General features: G+C 42.2%; 1 protein-coding gene across 1 annotated transcript in view; it reads right to left on the bottom strand.

Annotated features, from left to right (window-relative positions):
- metrn (meteorin, glial cell differentiation regulator) overlaps positions 1–22,475 on the bottom strand; it is a 47,766-nt gene extending 25,291 nt beyond the window's left edge. The window contains exons 1-2 of the mRNA XM_043711118.2: positions 22,204–22,475; positions 18,813–19,258 (exon numbers count right to left, since the gene is read on the bottom strand). Coding sequence (XP_043567053.2) covers positions 18,813–19,258; positions 22,204–22,304 — 547 coding nt within the window. The 5' untranslated portion in view covers positions 22,305–22,475. The remainder of the gene's footprint in view (positions 1–18,812; positions 19,259–22,203) is intronic.
- Between the last annotated feature and the right edge of the window lie 419 nt (positions 22,476–22,894).

Below are 22,894 nucleotides of genomic sequence, written 5' to 3'. Positions count from 1 at the left end.
TGACTCTTAACTGCCCTCTGGGCAATTAGTGATAGTAATATATGCAAGCCCGGGCAGTAATACCACCATCCCAAGAATGATTTGAAAAAAAAAGCTTAAATAGGTTAATTGAAATATCAAATCAAACTGACAGCTATGTCAGGGTAACAATATATTACCAAAATGGGGAGGTGGTGGCTTTAAGGTAATAGCACTGGATTAGCAATCCAGAGGCAAAGTCTAATGTTTGTGGGGCACTGGTTCCAATCCCACCATAACAGCTGGAAAAATTTAGATTCAATTCATAAATATGGAATTGTAAGTTAATCTCAGTGATCGGTGACCATAAAATATCAAAACACAGCTGGTGCACTAATATTCTTTCAGGAAGGAAATCTGTTGTCCTCGCCTGGTCAGGCCTACAGGTGACCCGTGATAGTGTGTTTGATTCCTAACTGCCCTCTGAAAAAGGCCAGCGAGCCTCTCAGTTCAAGGGCAATTAGGAATGGGTAACAAACATACATGCGCACTCCATCTCTACCCCACCAGTTCTAATGGTGGTCTGATTGTGGTGACGATGCATGAACAAAAATACAGCGCAGGTACTGTTGCTATGTGACCCAGCCGGTGAGTATAGTTTCTATCTCATAACAGCAGTAAAGAGACGAAAGATAAAGATAGATAGTGGCATCAATCTTCAGACTCAGAGGCTGGACTACTGGCAATGAAATCACATTAATCAGGGTCACCACATCACTGAGGGATTGCTGCATAGTTAGAGATACTAAAACAACAAAAACTTTAATTTACTTTTGATGGAACGGTATAGAAAATGCTAATGATTGATGCTTCAGCATTAGGAGATACTGGGGGGAAAAAAAAAACAGGTTCATGAAGAGGAAGTAGATTTTGTTAAAAATGAGTGTTTTTGAAAGTCAACTTGGATTTAGACAATTCCAGACAATTCCAATTAAAACTGGATTGTCCAGTCCAGAACCAGATGGGTAACAAAACTGGGTGCAGTTATGCTTCAAAAGATAACTCACATGAGGAGAAAGCCAAAAAAGAATTAAATCAATGAGAAGTATGCTCTTTTGGTTCAGTTGATTTGTCTTTTTTGTTAAGAATTAGAATTAGATTTTGTCGTCATGTGTACTCAAGTACAGGAATACAGGAGTACAGTGGAAAGTGTGCAAGGTCACCAATTCTGGTGCCATCTTGGGTATAAAGATATCTCGTACAAAGTAGAAAAATAAAGAAGGAAGTTAAAAGTTCAACATTACAGCCCTTCCTAGCGTAGAGCAGAAAAAAAAGAAATAAAGTTAAATGTTTTTCTGTCAGAAATCTGATATAAACACTTTGTGGGACATTTGGTACTAATTTACTACTGTTCAGAATATCTTTCTCATTCCTGTGGTAGAGTCGGGGGTGATTAAATAAAACTGTAAAGAAATGGAAAGTCATTACATTGTGGTGTGAACGCAGTAACACGGTTCTGTCCAAACCGAACTAAACAAGTGCAGATTAAAAAGTGACGTGAGAAGCAAACTTAAATGAGTGTTGCACAATTTAAGGACTTCCTTCAAACCATCTTTGGTATCTTTGTTAACACTTAACAAATGTAATGCAGAGAGAAATTCCAGCCGCTAAACAAAATTACTCTGTCGCTCTTTCACTTTAGAATTAAACAAAGATTTTGCTCTCCGCAGCTTAACAGCCTCACAAACATAGAGGGAAGTGTAAACAGTTTCAGGAGGCAGACACCTCCAGCTGTAGTTTATGACCTCAACTCAACTCCTTTCAACCTGCTGTTTGATGGATGGCTTTAGTCAGGCTGTATAGAGCTGAATGAATTGGTCTGAACCTTCAGGGGTCACTTAACCTTCAGCCTGGGTATGTCTTTACAGTGTCATTCTTTTCCAAATTCCAGCACATGAACATTAAAAGGTGTCAAGCTGTAGGTATTCACCTTACAAACTCTGATAAGGTATCAGGTAACCTTGCAAAAGTTATAGATGCCTTGGTTCGGACTAGAATTCCTTATTATATCAGATTTAAACTATTCATAATTCTGACCTCAAAATCAATGAGAAAAGTTGAATTAAATCTCTAGCTTTTACATGAAGAAGTCAAAAAGGCAGCTTTCTTGGTGGGAGTGTCTATACAACGAATTCTAAATGGCAACATTCACTGAAGCGTTTCAAATTTCCAGTTACTATTGAATGTAATAAATGTTTAAATGTTTAAGTTTGGGGAATGCTTTCACCCTCATTAAAATGTAGTTGATTTCTGAACTAGCTTTCGACAATCTTGCCACAAGTTTGCGTGTTTAAATGTTTTTCTTTAGGAAAATATTGCAATGGGTGTTAAAATATAAACTATGTGAAGAAATACGAACCGGACATGTTCTTTAAATGTTACAATCACTATAAAAGTATTTATACCAGAATTGATGACAGATTAAAAAAAGACAAACCAACTGAACCGAAAGCATGTACCTTTTATTGATTTGATTTTTTGTTGCCTTTCTCGTGTTCTTTCCCATGGCTAACCCACCAAACCTGCACATCCCTGAATACTACGGGTTAATTTCAAATGGCCAATCCACTTAACCTACACATTTTGGACTGTGGGAGGAAACTAGAGCACCCAGTGGAAATCCACGTAGACATGGGGAGAATGTGCAAGCTCCACATAAGCAGTCACCTGAGGGTGGAATCAAACCCAGGTCCCTGGCACTGTGTGACAGCAGTGCTGAGACTGACTTGGGACTTGAACCCAGGTCTCCTGGCTCAAAGACTCAAAGACACCACCACAAGAGCCCTTAACAAAGGTGATCCAATGCCCCATTTGAATTCTGATGTTCAAAAGTTATCCCATTACTGTACTAAATATCTTTCATTTGATTGTTGGATAAGTTATTAAATAGCTGGCTGCCCAATATTTGTACTCACAAATCTTTGGTCTAGGATCCAATCTTAATTGTGTAAGTGAATAGGTCTTGTGTGTGAGTACAAATCTCACTCTTACACTTTAAAGATACATGCATGACACATTTATAATAGGTTACATTTGGGTTGCTTAAAATGGGTTTAAGTGTAACACCTGCATTGGTTAAACAAGTGGGTTAGTGAGCAATTAACAGATTAGCAGAATGGCAAGAATTGGGAGGTGGCCAAACTGCTGTCATTACAAAACTTGAATACTTTTGCAGAAGCAACTCAAGACATTGTAATTCTTATTCATTTAACTGAAGTTCAGTGCTGTATTAGCAAGAGGAGAACACACTAGAGCCCTAAGCAATTCCCGTCAGTGAATATTTTATTAAATTAAAAACTTTACATTCCCCAGTTAGAGTGGCGTGTCAATAAACCAAGTGTTAACTCAGCCCTTAGGAGAGGTTTGCTTTATGTTCCGGTAATGCCTTGGCCGAGAATGACCCCAATCCCATTTACGCTGATAATTACACTTGTCAATCATGTTCATGGGGACATAAGCCCCAATGCAAGCTCAGCACCTACGCCTGGATGTAAAAAGCCAGTGAAGAACAACTGAAGATGCTGCAGCATTAATCATAGCATCAGTGTAAACATTGTATGCTATCTTTCAGTACCTGCCTGACAGACCTTTCCCTCTGTTACTTCACTATCATTACTGCTATTTGGAATAGAGGTAACTTTTCAGGAAAGCCATTTCAGCAACACATTCATTCACTACACCTGCCCAAGAGCAGAAAGGTATCTGAAGCTGGATTGCAGTTCTGTCCTACAAGATACTTTTAAAATCAGACATATTTAATATCAAAGCCCATAAGTCTCAAGTTCTGCAGGACTGTGCTGCTAAGCATTTGTATTTAGTGTTGGTGCAATACCTCTGCACTATACCAAAGGCAACATTTGTGCTTTTTTGATTGTTAGTGTTTCAGAAGAGCTAGCTTCACTCCACTAGTGCGTCACATTGCCTCCGTTTTAATTGTGACTGACTCAGTGCCAACATGTTCAACTTTATACTTCTCACCAACCATTCTGCAGTCTTCTTCCTATCATTACAAATGTTGTCATGGAATTCCACTTACACATACACGCTGCAGCTAAGCATCAACTGTTTTCTGAAAAGCTTTGCATATTTAGGACAGTATTTCTGGTGCATTACATATCAATATATCACATGCATATATTAGATCTGATCTTTCTCTGCACCTCCTCTGTAGCTGTAACACTATTTTGCATTCTGTTCTATTACCCTGATGTAAGGTATCATTTGCCTGGATCGCACTCAAAAGAATACCTCTCACTGTATCTCAGCACATGTAACAATAATAAATCAAATCAAGTCATTTAATTTCTTTCAGTCTTTAAGTAACAATGAGGTATGAAGAGATCAAGCTGAGTGTTTGAATGTTCTCCAACCCTTTTTTTTGACTCCATAAATTAAAATCAGCAAACCTTGCCGAGTATATGGATCACTATCACCTCCAGGGAGTGTCTGATACTTCTGGCCAGACAAGTTAGTGAAAAGAAACATTAGTGCAGTATCTCAGCAATTTGCAAAGTCCCTTATCTCCTCACCAATCTACACACTCCATGTGTTGTTAATTTTTGCAGTGTTCCACATACTCTGCATGTGACATGGGTCATACGTTGAGGATGGTTTCCAGCTGCACTGAAACTCAACTCCGCCAAGTAACACAATATGCAGGTGGTTCAGAGTTTAACCCTTTTGTCCTGGGCGTCGATGCCCTTTCTTTCCAAATGTACACCTCAGCCTCACAAACCCAATGCAGCACTGTCTTTACAAAGATTCACAGTAGGTGCCCTTTCCTCACTGAACATTAAGTCCTTAACTGACACTACAAAGAAAGTACAATGAACAATTTGTTAACTTTAAGAGTTTTGTGAACTGAATTTGGCAATCACATACTTCCAAAGTAAGCTCTGAGTAAAAAAAAAAGATGCATCAACATTTCCAAATATTATCTGGCTTCAGTCATCTCCCAAATATGTTGAAGTCACCATGGACTATATGGTGGGGTTAAGTAAAAGCAAACGTTGGCTTCATTTGACTTGTTCTAGCATTTGCAATTCAGACTGTACCATATTGACTGGTAAGAAGTCTATTCTTGTGATAACAGTTGTGGCAAGTTAAATGTTTATATCCAAACTGGGCTTGCACTCCTCAAAGAGAGTGGCACCTATAAATCTGTAGATCAGATCCTTCAGAAACAAGACAACAAGTCGTTGCAGCTTGATTATTGTCTGAACACAGGCTGCGTCGCAGTCCTTCTGCAGTTTAACATTTTCAGTAATTGGCAATGTCCTCAGAAATTGTTATTCGCCTTTTTACATTGAAGAATTTGTAACATTTGCAGTATTAATGCAGCTCAGCTGTTGGGGATTTTGTTTGAAACAAGAGGAATTTGACGTGGGAATACATATGTAAAGATAAATGTACCAGGCATGAAAGGTTAACCATGCCCCCACCACTCTAGCAAAATGGAGTTATTCAGGTCATTCTGTTATAATGCGCGTTTCATCAGCGCAAATTGGCTATAATGCGATCAACAAACTGCGGACGTAGTTCGGAGAACGCAATCTTTCTACTGAACGGGTATGGTGATTTTCTATTAGTGATCTTCTACAGCATGACTTCCAATTGCGGTTTTCCACAGTGCAATTTTCTATAGCATGAGCTTACAGAAGAACACAACTGTGCATTATAGCAGAATGACCCATACACAAAAGGGTGGAGATACCTACTGAGATCCATGCTCCAGAAAGCAGAAGTTTTGAATGCAACAATACTCAAAATAAACTACTTTTGGGAAAATGAGGGAAAATTAATTGCAAGAACATAGTGTTAAAGCTTCATCATTTGAACATAACTACAATTTCTTGAAGGAGAAAGTGAGGTCTGCAGATGCTGGAGATCAGAGATGGAAATGTGTTGCTGGAAAAGCGCAGCAGGTCAGGCAGCATCTAGGGAACAGGAGAATCGACGTTTCGGGCATTAGCTTTCCTGAAGAAGGGCTAATGCCCGAAACGTCGATTCTCCTGTTCCCTAGATGCTGCCTGACCTGCTGTGCTTTTCCAGCAACACATTTCCATCTACAATTTCTTGAAGGCTTTTCTTCTTTAGGGGGCCATCTGCCACCAATTCCTAATTGCCCTTAAACTGATTGGCTTGCTGAGCCATTTCAGAGGGCAGTTAAGAGTCAACCACATTGTTGTGGGTCAGAAGTCATATGTCGGCCAGAGGATTTCCTTCACTAAAGGGTATAGATGAACCAGATGGGTTTCATAACAACTGGTAGCAGTTTCATCCTCATCATTAGATTAATTATTCATTCGAATTTAAATTTCACCAGATATCATGGTTGGATTTGAACTCATGGCCCAAGAAATCCAATCCCTCTACACCTCCATCCGCTATGACCAGGGCCTCCCAGCCCTCCGCTTCTTCCTCTCCCAACGTCCCCAACAGTACCCTTCCACCGACCTGCTAATTCGTCTGGCTGAACTGCTCCTCACCGTTAACAATTTCTCCTTTGAATCCTCCCACTTCCTCCAGACCAAAGGGGGGAGCCATGGGCACACGTATGGGCCCCAGCTATGCCTGTCTCTTTGTTGGCTACGTAGAACAGTCCATCTTCCGTAATTACACAGGCACCACTCCCCACCTCTTCCTCCACGACATTGATGACTGCACTGGCACCACCTCGTGTTCCCGCGAGGAGGTTGAGCAATTCATCAACTTCACCAACACATTCCATCCTGACCTTAAAATTTACCTGGACCATCTCGGACACTTCTCTCCCCTTCCTGGACCTCTCCATCTCCATTAGTGACAACCAACATGACACTGACATTTTTTTTTTTAAAAACAAACCCACCTCTTCCCACCCTACCTCCTGCAAAAATGCCATCCCGTATTCCCAATTCCTCCGTCTCCGCTGTATCTGCTCCCAGGAGGACCAGTTCCGCCACAGAACACACCAGATGGCCTCCTTCTTTAGAGATCGCAATTTCCCTTCTGAAGTGGTTAAAGATGCCCTTCAACGCATCTCGTCCCCATCCCGCACCTCTGCCCTCAGACCCCACCCCTCCAACCGTAACAAGGACATAATACCCCTGGTGCTCACCTTCCACCCTACCAACCTTTGCATAAACCAAATCATCCGCCGACATTTCCGCCACCTCCAAATGGATCCCACCACCAGGGATATATTTCCCTCCCCACCCCTTTCCACCTTCCGCAAAGACCGTTCCCTCCGTGACTACCTGGTCAGGTCCATGCCCCCCTACAACACACCCTACCATCCTGGCACCTTCCCCTGCCACCGCAGGAGTTGCAAAGCCTGCGCTTACACCTCCTTCCTCACCTCCATCCAAGTCTCTAAAGGAGCCTTCTACATCCAAACTTTTACCTGCAAATCCACCAATATCATTTATTGTATCCGTTGCTCCCGATGCGGTCTCCTCTACATTGGGGAGACTGGACGCCTCCTAGCAGAGCGCTTTAGGGAATATCTCTGGGACACCCGCACCAATCAACCACACCGCCCCGTGGCCCAACATTTCAACTCCCCCTCCCACTCTGCAGAGGACATGGAGGTCCTGGGCCTCCTTCACCACCGCTCCCTCACCACCAGACGCCTGGAGGAAGAACGCCTCATCTTCTGCCTCGGAACACTTCAACCCCAGGGCATCAATGTGGACTTCAACAGTTTCCTCATTTCCCCTTCCCCCACCTCACCCTAGTTCCAAACTTCCAGCTCAGCACTGTCCCCATGACTTGTCCTACCTGCCTATCTTCTTTTCCACCAATCCACACCACCGTCCCCCCGCCCCATCACCTTCATCCCCTCCCCCACTCACCTATTGTACTCTATGCTACTTTCTCCCCACCCCCACCCTCCTCTCATTTATCTCTCCACCCTTCAGGCTCTCTGCCTGTATTCTTGATGAAGAGCTTTTGCCCAAAGCGGCGATTTTACTGCTCCTCAGATGCTGCCTGAACTGCTGTGTTTTTCCAGCACCACTCTAATCTAGAGTCTGGTTTCCAGCATCTGCAGTCATTGTTTTTAACCACAGAATTCAGTCTGAGCCTCTGTATTACTAGTCTACTGATGAAAGACTTATGCCCAAAACGTTGACTCTCCTGCTGCTCGGATTCCTCCTGACCTGCTGTGCTTTTCCAGTGCCACACTTCGACTCCGATCTCCAGCATTTGCAGTCCTCACTTTCTCCCAGTCGACTGACATTGCTAACATCTACTCCTTTTGTGCTCTGTTACTGGAATCAGCTCTCATTTTGTTCCACAAATATCAGTTCTCCAAAGGAGAGAGCGCCACCATAACTGGAATCAATTTTCTTCTATCCTACTTGGAGGAGATTGGCACCAGTTCAAATGGACAGTGATTTGGGAACCTACGTTTCTGACAACTGCCAATTACTGATGCGTGTGTTCATTTCACAAAAGTGTAATGTCCACTTTCATTGGCAAGAGACATGAATATAGGGGAATTGCCAAAATGAAATAAATGCTTCCTTAAATTTTGCTTACCCACAAATATAAACCAGGATTGTAATAAAATGCATCATGTCTTAAGTACCAGAGTTCCATTTTTATGTGCAGATAGAAAGATTTGCCAAAGTCTTTTTTTTTAAAAAAGGCCCTTACAATATTGAACACATATGCTGTGAAAATATTAAGCACTACATTGGAGTCCCTGGTCTGTGTGGATATCCTGGGGGTCCATCGGATTTCAAGCTATAGATCATCAGATGATTAAATTTGTCCATAAGTGTTGACCATCAGTGGCCAATTTGTTTTAGCCTGTATTAATTAACAAAAGGACAAAATATTGTCTATGATGCTGAAATTATTTTTCTTTGGGTACCTGGCAATCTTTGGGCCATTAGTACAGTGATCCTACGTGTGTCAATAATTGTCAAGGATTCCAACACTGGAAAGGTTAAATAACTGCTCAACAATGCAAAACAGCTTCAGAAGAGAGCATGCAAACTCAGAGCTGGAGCAGGCCAATCAACTCCTCCCCTTGAGCCTGCGCTGGCATTCATTAAGATAATGGCTAATTTGCAGTCTGAACCAAGGCTCAGGTCAAGGGGGTCTTTCAACCAGGGATCAAAGGCACCTACTGTACTCAGGTTGAGGATTGGGGTTCTGGGTCAGGAGTATCACAAGGAACCATGATCTCAATCCCTGCCCTCAATTCCACTCTCCTGCTTCCCCTCTGACACTCAGACTCCTGTTATTCATTTTACTACAGCCCTCAGACATGCTCAAAAAAACCTAACATATCATTGCTGAACTCTAACAGTAAAAATAGCAGAATTGGCCTGGTAACAATTACTGTTGCCTGTGTTGGCTTTCAGTTGTGACAAATGACAATTAGTTAAAATTAATTGAGTTCATGCATTGAAGATACAACAACTACAGTGGTTTTGGGGCAGTTATTTTATGAAGTTTAATAATTCACTGTTTCACAGTGGACAGGATTATGTTCAAATCAGATGACAATAGGCTTCCTGGTGTATGAAGCCAGTCATCCAGCTTTATCACAACATAGATAGAAAAAGGGCTGAAGTGTGATAATGTCATAATGAAGGGAGTTTATGTTGTCTTTGATGACAGGTCTTTGTTTCATTAACTGACCAGACATGACCTGGCAATGTGAACTGATGGGCAACACCGAGTCAAGTCAGATAATCTCCTGCCTACATCAGAGTGTTGGGTTTAAGTAATATTCACCTCAGCACAGGTATGTGGAAAACAGAAACCAAATCAAATGTTTCTCGACCAACAAACTAGTCGCGCACAAAAATCTCTTGTCAAATGGTTTTCAGGTGCAGGGCTTACCACAATGTTCTTTCATTTCTGCTGCTGGTTTCAATTCAGTGCAAAGTAACAACATAAGCATCTCTTTTCTGTGCTGTCTATGCAGTGGGATTACACAAAACATGGCACTTACAGGACGTGCTAAAGACTTAACATTCATATCTGTGTACAGGCTATTTATAAACATATATATACAGTCACACTTAGAGTTGTTCCAGAACAGAAGAAACCATTTGGTCCATCAACTTAAAGCTATCATGTTGCAATTAACTGTTTCTCCCTGTTGTTATTTTCCTCCACTATGATTCTATAAAGTTTTTGTTAAGTGGTGGATGTGGACACAATCAAAACATTGAAAACACATTCGGATAAGGACATGAATAGAAAAGGTTGGGAGGGCAATGTGCCAGGAGCAGGCAGGTGGAACTAGTGTAGTTTGAGATTATGTTTGGCATGGACTGGTTGGACCAATGAGCCTGTTTCCGTGCTGTATGACTTTTATGATTGTGGTTATGCCAAAGCCAGTGTTGCTATTAAATAATTCTTATTGTAGGGCTTTCCCTTGTAATGGTGCTTTAGTGTTAATACAATAACATTCTTCCTCAAAAGGATTCATAAACATCAGGAGAGGACACCTACTGTACCAAAGTGGCATTCCTGTTTCCTGAACCAGCCAAGCACCCATTTGCATTTATGTAGCATCTTCAACACAGCAAAATGTCACAGAATGCTTCACAGGAAAAAGGAATGAACAAGGTACACAACGAAATGGCAGCCCAAGGCCACCAAAAGCTTGGCCAAAATGATAGGATTAAAGATGACTCATAAAATGAGTGGGTGAGCAAGGCAGGGAAGTCATTTCAGACCTTAGGGCCTATAAAGTGGAGGGAAAAAACCACCAATGATGGAATTGTCAAGCAGCCAGAATTGATGGAGGGGAGAATTGCAGAGCTAGACGAGATTAGACAGAGGGAGGGCTGAGGCCATTGAGGGATATGAAAACGAAGGCTGAGAATTTCTTTGAAAAATAATTGTACAACTACAAACTAACATAGATTAGTCAGCCCAAGACAGGTGGGTAAGATAGTGAAAGTGAGGACTGCAGATGCTGAAGATTAGAGTCCAAGTGTGGTGTTGGAAAAGCGCAGCAGTTCAGGCAACATCTGAGAAGCAGGAGAATCGATCTTTCGGGCATAAGCTCTTTATCAGGTGGGTAAGATGGGCAAGGTACAAATTAGATCACAGAGAGCAGACCGTCGAGTGGCATTGAGTCAGTGAAAGGTACAATATGGGAAGCTGGTCAGGTATATGTTGGAATAATTAAGTTTAGCAGTACACCAAGAAAAGCAGCAAAGAAGATGAAAGCAGGCCAGAGTATTTGGTCATGTTCCTCATGGTTTTGGACACCTTGATCAAATCTCCTTCAACTTTCTGCTCTGAGGAAGACAGTCCCAACTTTTCTAATGCAAGATGGCACAGATTTAGCCTAAGAAAGGAAAGCAATGAAGTCGAAATTAAGGTTACTGTGCAACTATGTGACGATTTACTGCTTTACTTTAGCATCTTAAAGAAACAAAAAAGTGTTTGGCAATAGCTGAACTTCAAAATGAACAGGGGAGCACCTGGCAAACCACAATTATAGTTCAAGAAAAGCTAGGTCATCATTTTATTGTGGTTGTATTTCTGGTGAATGCACCTGCCTTAATGGTGGTTACTGAACCAGAGCAAACTTGTCAAATGATATTGGTCAAATGCTATTGATTGATTGATGTAACAGGATAGTAGCAAATGGAACTACATTCCTACTGTCATGAAAATCAATTGCAAGATAAAACAGCAGAGCAATGTGGCTCATTTAAATATTTAATTACATCTACACCCAAGAAATGTTCAGAGATTAAGCATTTTCTTTTTGGGAGATTAGAAGACTTAGGCCTTCTAATCTAATTAGACTTTATGCTGTTAGTTTTTCAATGTACGATAAAGAAAGCTAAATCCACATGTGGCTAACGACCAGTTATATCTGCAACGTAACCAGCCAAGTTAATTCCAAGGCTCTGTGCAGAGGTTTAAATGAAGCCTGAAAGATATGCTTTACAAGGATGCAAGAATAACTTAGGCAAGATCCTTTTCCAAATTGTGCATCCCAGATGGTCAGGGTCACCATAACGTTGGAGATTGGAGCTAAAATGGATATCTATTCACGATACTAAAGTGTCCGAAACTGGCACACAGTCTTACAAAATCTTCATGTTTAAACCCTAAACACCAGAAATAAAAGTATAAGGGGCCTATCAGTCTCAGGTTCTTCTGCTGTAGAAATTGCCTGGCATTTTTGATCAGGAAAAGAGAAGATTGCACCTAGTGTTTTTCCCATCAGAACCCATTTTCCAGTTATTACCAGATGTGATTGTTTCACAAGACTTTGGGGGTAATGCCATACTAGGATTGGAAGCTCATTGAAGCCAGAAGTGCAGCACATAGTGGCCAGTGTGGGCTAATATTTGGCAATGGAGAGAGAATTCCTAAGTGGTGGTCGCACACTTTTTATTTTAGAAACTGCCATGGACCAAAGCCCAATACATTTAAACGAGACAAAAATTTACTTGGATAGCTTGTCTCACTCTGACTGACTTCTTACTGACTGGAAAAGCTGCTGGAACAAATCAGTGGAATCTGCTTCAAGCTGGAGCTTTGCAGTGTCTGAGAGATTGCACCATTGCACAGTGAACAGCAGATGTGGCCTAACATAACAAAAACAGAGAAACTAGGAGCAGGAGCAGGCCCTTCAAGCCTGCTCCACCATTCAATATGATCATGGCTGATCATTCGACTCAGTAACCTGTTTGCACTTTCTCCCCATACCCTTTGATCTTTTTAACCTTAAAAACTGTATCTAATTCCTTCTTGAAAACATTCAATGTTTCGTCCTCAGCCACTTTCCATGGCAGAGAATTCCATAGACTCCCTACTGTCTGGGTGAAGAAATCTCTTCTCATTTCAGTCCTAAATGGCCTACCCCATATCCTTAGATAGTCACTGTTAGTTCTAGCCTCCCCAGTCATTGGGAACACCCAACCTGTGTTTACCTCATTAGAATTTTACAGGTTTCTATGGGATTCATCCTCATTCTTCTCTACTCCACTGAATATAGTCCCATCTATTTCAGTCTGTTTTTGTACATCAGCATTGCCACCTCAGTAATCAGTCTGGTAACACCACCAATCGTAGTGTTTGTTACACTATTATAAGGATAGGTTGGCCATGGGGAGTGCAGCATAGATTCACTAGACTTATACAAGATTTGAGGATTAAGCTATGAGGAGAGATTACACAAAAATAGACCTGAATGTCCTAGAAATATAGACGGTTAAAATGCCACTTGACCAAAGTAAACAAGGTATGAAGGGAAACATTATTTCTACTGGTTCAGGAATCTAGGATCCGAGGGCATATCCTAAGGTGATTTCCCCCAAAGTTTTCCTCACTGTGATCCCATTTTGAGGTTTGAAAATTGTCATGACTGCTCAGTCATAACCAAGAGGGTGGAAAGGAAAGTTTATGAGAACAGGGGATGGTGGAGAGAAGGCCTGTGAAAGAGGACAACAATGAGAATGACCACAGCTACCGTGGAACTCATCTCCTGGAACTGGAGAGAGACCTCTCAGGCATTTGACAGGGAAATGTAGAAGTTTGGGATCTTTGCTACGAACAGCAACAGATATCAGACCAACTGCTAATTGGAAAATTGAAAGATTGCTCACCAACTGTGTTAAAAACCATAGGGCAAAGGCAGATGCAAGTTATAGGGGAGGTGGCGGCTTAGTGGTATTATCACTGGACTGTTGATCCAGAGACTCAGGAAATGTTCTGGGTACCCAGGTTCAAATCCTGCTGTGGCAGATGGTGGAATGTGAATTCAATAAAAATATGGAATTAAGAGTCTAATGATGACCATGAATCCGTTGTTAGGAAAAACCCATCTGGTTCACTAATGTTCTTTAGGGGAAAAAAACTACTGTCCTTACCTGGTCTGGCCTACATATGACTCCTGACCCACAGCAATGTGGTTGACTCTTGGTAAGCAATATGGTTACCCTCTGAGCAATAAATGCTGACCAACCAGTGATACCCTGATCCTATGAATGAATTTAAAAAAGGCTGGTGATCAACCATGATCGCTGTGAATGGGATAACAGCATATAGGAACCAAATGGCCTCCTCCTGTTCTTATATCTCCCAAATGCAGTTACTTCTGAATGGACAGGTATGGTGCAATGGCAGGATTAAAGCAATTCTGTGAAACATGGGACAAAAGATGCCCCTGAACACACATGGCCTCAAAGCAAGCACATGTGCTCACTGGAGTACAGTCTGTTTTTATACACTGACATTAGTTCTAGCTCAGAAAGCCTTCTCAACCAACTACTGCAGCATTTAAGAAATAGAAATGCTTAGTTTCTGAAGGGGGAATAGACAATGAAGAGGTCAACGATCAGTACAGAATGCCCACTTTAGAATTTACCAGTTAGTTTATAAAGAATTAATAACCATTACTTTCAGTGTGGATATCAGAAACAGAGGTTGACAAAAGGTTAAAAACGACCATTTATACACAGTACAAGTCGAGCACCCTGCTTGTGTATCAAGGAGAATAATATTCCAATTCTCTGAATTTCAGTTGTTATTCATTTGGGGAATTAAAAGTGTGAGCTGTTTTCTTTCCTGGTTCTTTGACTATTAACTTTTATTTCAATTCGCCAATAAATTGGGAGACCATGGGGATGATAAGAGTCATTATTTAAGGAAAGTAGTTTCTGTAAAATTGTCAAGGTAGATTTAGCAAGACATCAAGCATTAATTGAGGAATATTGGGGAATGATTTCCTTGGTACATTATGTATAATAAATGCGCTGTGGGCACCTCAGAAAATAATTTCCCATTTGGTTTATAAACTTCAACTATTTTGTTTGTTGTGCCCTTAAAAAGGAAATCTTATTCAATATGTTTTAAATACAATCTGTCACACAGAACTTATATCAATATGAGGGAAATGTAGTGTTACTTCAAGGTCCAAGGCAAACAAGAATTGCAGTTATGCTGACTGAATATATCTGAGAACATTAAATTACTTAGAGGAGAGTTGCTAATAGAATGTTCCTTAAATTTTAATTCTACCTCTGACCAAAAAAATCCAAAGGCATACTAATTGCACACCAAAAAAAAAACATGAAATACTTTACAATCACTATGACAACAATACTAATCCTTAATCTTTCATGCAACTGAATAAAAGGCAGAGTTTTGTCTTGGGTCCTACACACTGGGCTTTTGTTGTTTCCACCACAAGGGTGCTATTGGGGTTACAAAGAGCATTCCTGACCCTCATACTGCACTTATTCTCAGACAGAACTTTCCTCCCTATTGCTATGATCCATGGGAAGTAAACCTGGAGTGGGATTAAAGCTTTCGAATGACCCATTGAGGTCCAGTAACACCTGGCTCGACTAAGCACATTTCTGAGAGTGAACTGTGGAAGGCTTTCACTGCGCTTCTGAATTGTGCGCCAAAGTGGAAATTGGGAAGAACTGCTGACTGTGCAAAAATCTCTGCACAAACTAGCATTTCATGGCTCAGTCAGCTCACTAAAATAATTTTACATCCAAAACAGCATGAAAAACTCTACGCTTGAAAACTAGAAATATTTTTCTGTAGTGCCACATTCCAAACAGACAACAGAGCTACAAACATTTGCCATTCTTCTCTGTAATAGGAGGACATAGATCATTGAAATACAAGATTCTTAGGGAACTTGACAGGATAGATGTGGAAAGGATATTTCCCCTTGTGGGAAAGTCTAGGGCCAGAGGGCATTCTCTCAAAATTAAAGGAGTCACACTTTTAAGACTGAGATTCTCTCAGAGGGTAGTGAATCTGCAGAATTCTTTACCATAGAGGCCTGTCAAGCTTAGATCCTTAAGCTGAGATAGACAGATTTCTAATCAGCAAGGGAATCAAGGGGTCTGGATCAAAGGTTGGAAAATGGAACTGAGGATGATCAAATCAGCCATGATCATATTGAATGGCACAGCAGGCTCAATGGGCTGAATGGCCTCTTCCTTTTCCAATATCTCATGGTTTACGGCGATATTCCCAAATTGAGAATTACAAAGTGATCTTCCAAACAGGTGCTGGTACTGGCATAATCTTTGACCACAATCAATGTTAATTTCACATAAAAATTTGGCTTTGTCGGTTTCAGAAAGTCAGATCACGCAGGTCTGAAGTATTGTCCTTCTGGATTTTACTTTGCCAGAATGGCTTACAGAAAGAGACATCTAGTTGTTTGTATTTTATTGCCAAGAAAGAATGCTTTTATTTCCCCCATTTGTTGTTCCTTTTGTAGAGGTAATCTGACTGACTTGTGTGGTACCTGCCATTGGGAAATTTCACCCAATAGGTCATCTGGTTCATAAAAACCAGAATGAACTCCAGATAACTTTAAAAAGAATCCAGGTGAAATGTGAAATCAAACTAACTTCACTGATTAATCCCACCTGGTAAGGCAAAGTCTGGAGAGGTGTCAGACCTGGTGTTTCCTCTTGGTACAGGTAGCTGTATGGAATGGGACAAGCACCTTCCTTTTTAAAAGGTGGTTTGCTTTACAATAGAGTCAAGAGTGTGGTGCTGGAAAAGCACAGCAGGTCAGGCAGCATCTGAGGTGCAGGGAGAAAAAGAAAAGCCCTTCTTCATTTGCTTTACATGGTCATACATTCAGCAAATATTAGGATAGGTGTTATTAAAATTGCAAACTTTCCCATGTGGAACCATTGAGTCTAGAAACTAAATGCAACAAGTTCTGGATAGGGCAGAGGGTGATTGGGATGGTAAATTTGCCTTTGGTCAAGTTATTGTGACTCCGAATATACCCAATCGGTTTAGAGTTGGTACATTTAGAGTAACTAGTCTACATATTCCGAGCTTACATTGAGGATATTGAGAAGTCCTTTCCTTCTGCTCTACAGAGGCAATTCTAAAAAGAGTTTGGTGGTGGTGGGGGGAGGGGGGAGTGTTTGGTGGAATGAAGAGCAGCAGTGGACAAGTGCCGCAGGCCAAAAGAGCCACTCATTATTTGTCAAGTGTTGGCTAACGTAAGGATGTCACATTTGCTCAGGGACAGCTCCATCTACAGGACAGAGTGATAACGGGAGCACAGTCCCAAGAGTGAACTCCTGCTCTTGCTGGGCAAGTTGGTTGTACTCAGATTTTGGAAGCATTCTTGTTAAAAATGCAAACACATCAAGTGTTGTATATTTCTAATCTAGTCTTTTATTTTTACATCTTACTCTATCTAATGAGTGTTCCTTATTTATTGGGTGTATCTTTTTCTGCGGTGAATTGCAAGCAGCATCTTTCGTGTCTGTATTTTAATCCTCCTCCTACTTTCACAACAACATTTGTGCAGTTTTTAAAACAAAACCTTCACTCCTAATGTTTTGACTGGACATTTGTCGAGGCATCTCAAATTCTGATTTGCACACAGTCACACAAGTGCATACACACACACACACACACACAATTCCAGCTCACCCCTGAAGTCAAACTGGAAAAATAGCCAGTGTGGACCACTCAACTGGCATTTCCTCTGCGGCCAGTATAGCCAATAATATCAGCAGTGTGACAGTCACTTCCTCTGGGATATGACTGGAGGAATTGTCAGTCTTTCTAGTACTTCCGACCAGCACCAGTTCAGTACAGGTCTTCAATTCCCAGTTCAGGTTTGGATGCATTAGTCACAGTTTTAATGAATCTCTGCATTGTGGGCTTTATCCTCATTGGTAGATCCATTACAGCAGAGACTGCATTTCAAAATGAGGTTTATTCACCTTCTGAATTCATGTATGGTGCTATCTGAACACAAGTCTCTGTTTTCCATTGTGTTAAAGACTAAGGGGCTGAGCAATTCTATTAATGAAAGTGAATTAATAAGCAACCTTCCTTTCAAGGGTTGAAAAGGAGCTCAGTCTAGCAAGAACTAGAGACATCTCATTCAATTAGAGAGACAATTGGTTATATGTAGCTTATGGGCAACCACTTGGGATCAGAGAGTCATACAGCAAGGAAACAGACCATTCAGTCCAACTCATCCATACCAACCAGATATCCTAAACTGATCTAGACCATTTACCCTTTCTATCTGTGTATCCATTCAGATGCCTTTTAAATGTTGTAATTGTAACAGCCTCCACCCACAGCTTCTCACACAATTCATTCCATACATGCACCACCCTCTGCAAGAAAGCGTTGCCTCTCAGGTTGCCCCCTCACCTTATACCTATGCCCTACTCTGGGCCATTCACTCTGTGCCCCAGGATTTCATAAGCTTCCACAACCCAGCAGCATTCTATGCTCCAGGGAAAATAGCCCTAGCCTGTTCAGCCTCTCCTTGTAACTCAAATCCTCCAATCCCAATAATATCCATGTATATCTTTTCTGAACCCCTTCCAAGTTTAACAACATCTATCCTATAACAGGAAGGCCAAAATTGAACACAGTATTCCAAAAGTGGCCCAACCAATGTCTTGCACAGCAGCAAGATGACCTCCCAACTCAGAGGGCATCAACCACCGCTGCCAGTTATAGGGATTGATCCAATACTTTTGGCTTTATTCTGCACACTGATCAACTAAGGAAACTCATCCATCTAGAAGGCATCATGTCCATTCTCCCCCTTCGTCTCCCAAACAAATGGGATCTCTGCATCGACTGTATTATATTGACAGTCCTGAGATCACCTCCGGAGACTGATTCGTTGGATTTGCTCATTCCCTGTGACTGAGCAGTTGGAGGAGGTTGTTAATTCGGGGTGGTCTGCAGTCTCTAGTTAATAAGTCAGCATTAGCACGAACTGTAAGCGGGGGGGGGGGGGGGGGGGTGCGCAGTGCGAGATATCTACTTTATTGATGGCTCCTTACTTTCAATCTGCTGAGGGAGCAGCACTCCCGAGCCCCAGTCTCCCCGGAGTTCATACTTAAAGGCAGCAATCCTGCGGCTGATGTCTCTGTGCAGGGTGGACTGGATGAACAGCGCCACCTTCTCACCGGCCGAGCGGCTGAAACAATGGACTTTGGACTCGATAGCCCCATCCTCCTCCTCCTCCTCCTGTTGGTCCCGCACCAGCAGCTGCAGCTCGCCGTCCCGCTCCAGGTAGATCTGAGCCCCCCGGAAGCTCTCCGCTGGCTTGATGCAGGCCGTGACACGGGCCCCCCTGCTCCCCGGGGTGGCCGGGCTAGCTGGCCAGGGAGGCAGCCGGGGAGACAGGCTGAGGTGCAGCGCTCCCACCGGGTACAGCCACTCCACGTCCCCCTCGGCACAGTGCAGGAAGATCTGCTCCACGCTCCCAGGCTCCTGGGACAAGCCACTGGGGAAAAGGAGCACAAGAAATTATTATATATATTATTTGGAGCGGCGCTCCGAAAGCTAGTGTGCTTCAAATTAAACCTGATAGACTATAATATATAATCAACCTGTGAGCTCCACTCACAAGAGAAATATTTTGGTTTGAAGAACATGCAGTCAATACAAAATAGGGGGCACAATTTGAAAACAATTTGAGCAGGTTGTAAGGGGAGCACAGACCATTGGAAGTGACTGGACAACTGGAGAATGCAGTTAACGCAACTAACTATCCCCGATTTTTATTAACAGGGGCAGAGTGTATAAGAGCAGGGAGGTTATGGTGAATTTGTGCAAGGTACTTGTGGAAGAGCTCAGCTGGAGTTTTGTGCATAGTTGGGGCACCCACCTTATGGGGGGGAGGGAGTGAGTGAATGCATTGCAGAGTGCAGAAATGATCTGAAAGTACCAGAAATGCAGAAAGTACAAGAACTGTTTCAGGAGACTCGTGATAGGAGAGGTTGGAACAGTCTTCCATGGAGAAGGCAGCTAAGTTCAGGATGTAAAACCATGAAGAGGCCAGATAAAATAGAAAGAAACTCTTCTTGCTCATAATCAGAGCGAGAACCAAAAGGCACACAGATTTACAGGTGAGTAAAACAGGTTTACACTACAAATAGGGTATAGAATGGAAAGGTGGTGGATGCAAGTTCAACTCCAGCATTTCAGAGGGCATTGGATGGTTCTCTCAGTCAAATCAGTGTGTACAGACATGGAGCAAAGGCAGAGGAATAGCATTGGATTGCATTTTTATTTGTTCATGGGATGTGGATCTTAGTCTAACATTTATGAGTCATCCCTCATAATCCAGGGGGGGGGGGCAGTGAAACGTTAACTGCTTTGCTGTGGGTCTGCAGTCATTTATAAGCCAGACTGGGTCAGGATGACAGCTTCCAAGACAGATAGTAGATGTCATCATTAGCTGAGCCAGTTTACAACTCCAGACAGTGCTAATTCAACTGGGGCATTTAGTTCAAAGGCAATTCAGGATAGTTGTCATGGTGGGATTTGAAGCTGTGGTCTCAGAGCAATAGCCTCTGTCTGAATGGTTAAGCTTGTGACTTTGCCACTGAACCAGCAGCTCCCCCTTATTAATGGAAACAAAATCACACCAGACATCAACTCACACACATGCACTCTCCATTTGCACCATCGATCAGGCAGTGGTGTAGTAGCACAGTATAAGTAATTCAATCCCAGGCCACAATATTTTAGGGACATGAGCTTGAATCCCATGGCAGATACTAAAATGTCAAATCAGTACAGAGATGGTTTAATGACAACCATGGACCATACACTGTTGGTTGTTGTAAAAACCCATTAGTTTCCTAATGTTCTCTAGGGAAGAAATCTGCCGCTCTTATCTGGTCTACATGTGACTCCAGATCCATGATGTCTCAGAAATAAATGACACTCACATTCCATGAACTTAAAAGAAAAAAAAACTGTTCTTTTCTCACCTACCACTCTTTCCAACTGGTTTAGCATGGTGAGCACGTGCATTAAATTTCCCTGAATCTTGTCTGATCTAAAGGAGAGTCTGATCCGAAGTTCCACCTTATAGAAACCTTGAGCGAGTTGAAACTTAAATGCCCAAACATGTCCTGAAAGCAGGAAGTAATGATAGCAGATCCATCTGTTTGGAACTGTTCAGAAAGGGCAGTTTGGTTTTTTTTTTAATTAAAAAAATTGCCCCAAGCTACTGTTGCCCATGAAGGAGACATGTATGGCCAAGTGGACTGAATTTTAGATCAGGCCTTATAATGAACACTGATTATAACAGCTTCAGATTTCCACCTGTCAAATGATGTCTGTGCATCCTGTACATGACCAGATCACACTTAAAACCAATGAAACTGAATAAGCAGCAACAGAACTCCGCAGAAAGTGCCTTACCAGCATCTAAACTTCTCTCACCCCAGTTAAAGTGCAAGGGTGTGTGTCCCACCACCCGCATGATTAGAAGAAAAAGGCTATTTTCTCAACAAATAGGAGCTCTCCAGCGAATGAAGTGAGGGCTCAGTCCCACGCTCAGAGGGGATGCGACAGATTGCCTGGGGTCCCGCTGGTGTCAAGCGCATCGCTGCACTTTAAGGGGCAGACGACTGGAACAATAGGAATGCGCGCCAAATATAACAAAGGACTCGCATTTTAATAAAATGCTGAATCCGAGGCCGCAATTATGAAAGCAAACCTCCCAGCCTGCAAACAATAAGTAGAAAAGTGACAAAAATGACCTCCAGTTAAGGCACCCTGGCTGCAGCAATCCAGTAATGTACAAGGTAGGACTCAAAATAACCTTAGTCACAGTCAGAAATACACAGCTGGGAATTTTATAGAATTGTCTAAATGGGTGTTCAAATAACCTTCATAACAAGTACTAGCTGTGATCATTTAATCTTTTGTGATGTTTTCGTGTGCAATTTGAGAGAATTAAACATTTTTTGGGGGAAAATACAGTGATAGAACCCAAACATACTCATCATGGGATGCTAACCTAGATTCGTCCGGTTAATTTTACCCCGAAAACCTCTCCAAAAGATTTATATTAAGCCGAGTGAAGACTGCAAACCCGGTCGCTTATTTTTTTGGAATGCCACTAGATTAACCAAGTGGGTTCAAGGAAAGATCCTCTCGTTTCTCGCCACATAACACCTTCCAAATCCCCCTAGCATCTGTACAGATATAAGGCTTGTTAATCATTTCTCCCGATAACAAAAAGCAAGTTTCTGAAAAACTTTCTGGAAAGTAAGCGTCGACCAGACGTGGCCAGGGGGCGCTGCTATCAGGGATCCTCAGTCCCTGTCCTGATGGGAGCACAGAGATCACCAAACAGGACAATGAAGTCAAGGATTTGAACTCGCGCGTGCTCTAGCATTCACACACAAATAATAAAGCTGCCCTTCCTACCTTCCTTTCCAACTGCACAGGTCTACAGAGTAATTACAGCACACCGTCCTCAGCAGGGAAAGCAGACAAGGCCACAGTGCAAAGGGAGTCAGTAGCAGCATCTTCAAGCGCACAGACACAATCCGGATTTAAATCAAGCGGAGGTTTCCTATTAGAAGTGACATCCACAGAGAGACGGGGCTCCAGGAGGGGTCATATTGGTCAGTTCGGAGGACAGAGTGACACCGCCTCCCCCAACCCTTTCACTACTGCCCTTTCATCGCTCACAGTCAGCTCCAGCCTCTGACATACCGAGACTGACCAAAGAGCTCCTGTTCCTAAATATTTGTTACCCAGTCCGGAGCTTGCAGACCAATCAATAGGCGCTTCGCCGAGAGCCAATCATGAGGAACAGCAAAGCCTGGGCGGAGACACGCCTTTCAATACTTTTAAAAGGGCAACAGTGTCCCTACAACGCTACACTCCAGTCCATCTCCATCCCACAGTTTATCCCCGTTTAAAACTAAAATAACTATTTCCTTAGCTGGACAAAACTGGGTATAAGGTGATCGAGTGGTGCCAAATGTACAATACTGAACGAAAATCGACTTCCCCATTTGTGAAAACTCTCCAAGTATTCGCTTTTGATAGCCACTGTCCAGGCCCCACATATCCCCCAAAGGAACTGCAGATAGAGACATAGTCATAGAGA

This window comes from Chiloscyllium plagiosum, unplaced genomic scaffold (genome assembly GCF_037043375.1).
Source record: "Chiloscyllium plagiosum isolate Xiang-an unplaced genomic scaffold, Cpla_swu_hap1 HiC_scaffold_20, whole genome shotgun sequence".
In the NCBI taxonomy this organism is placed as follows: domain Eukaryota; kingdom Metazoa; phylum Chordata; class Chondrichthyes; order Orectolobiformes; family Hemiscylliidae; genus Chiloscyllium; species Chiloscyllium plagiosum.
The sequence above is the reverse complement of the archived record's forward strand: the minus strand, read 5'-3'. Positions and strand labels throughout refer to the sequence as shown.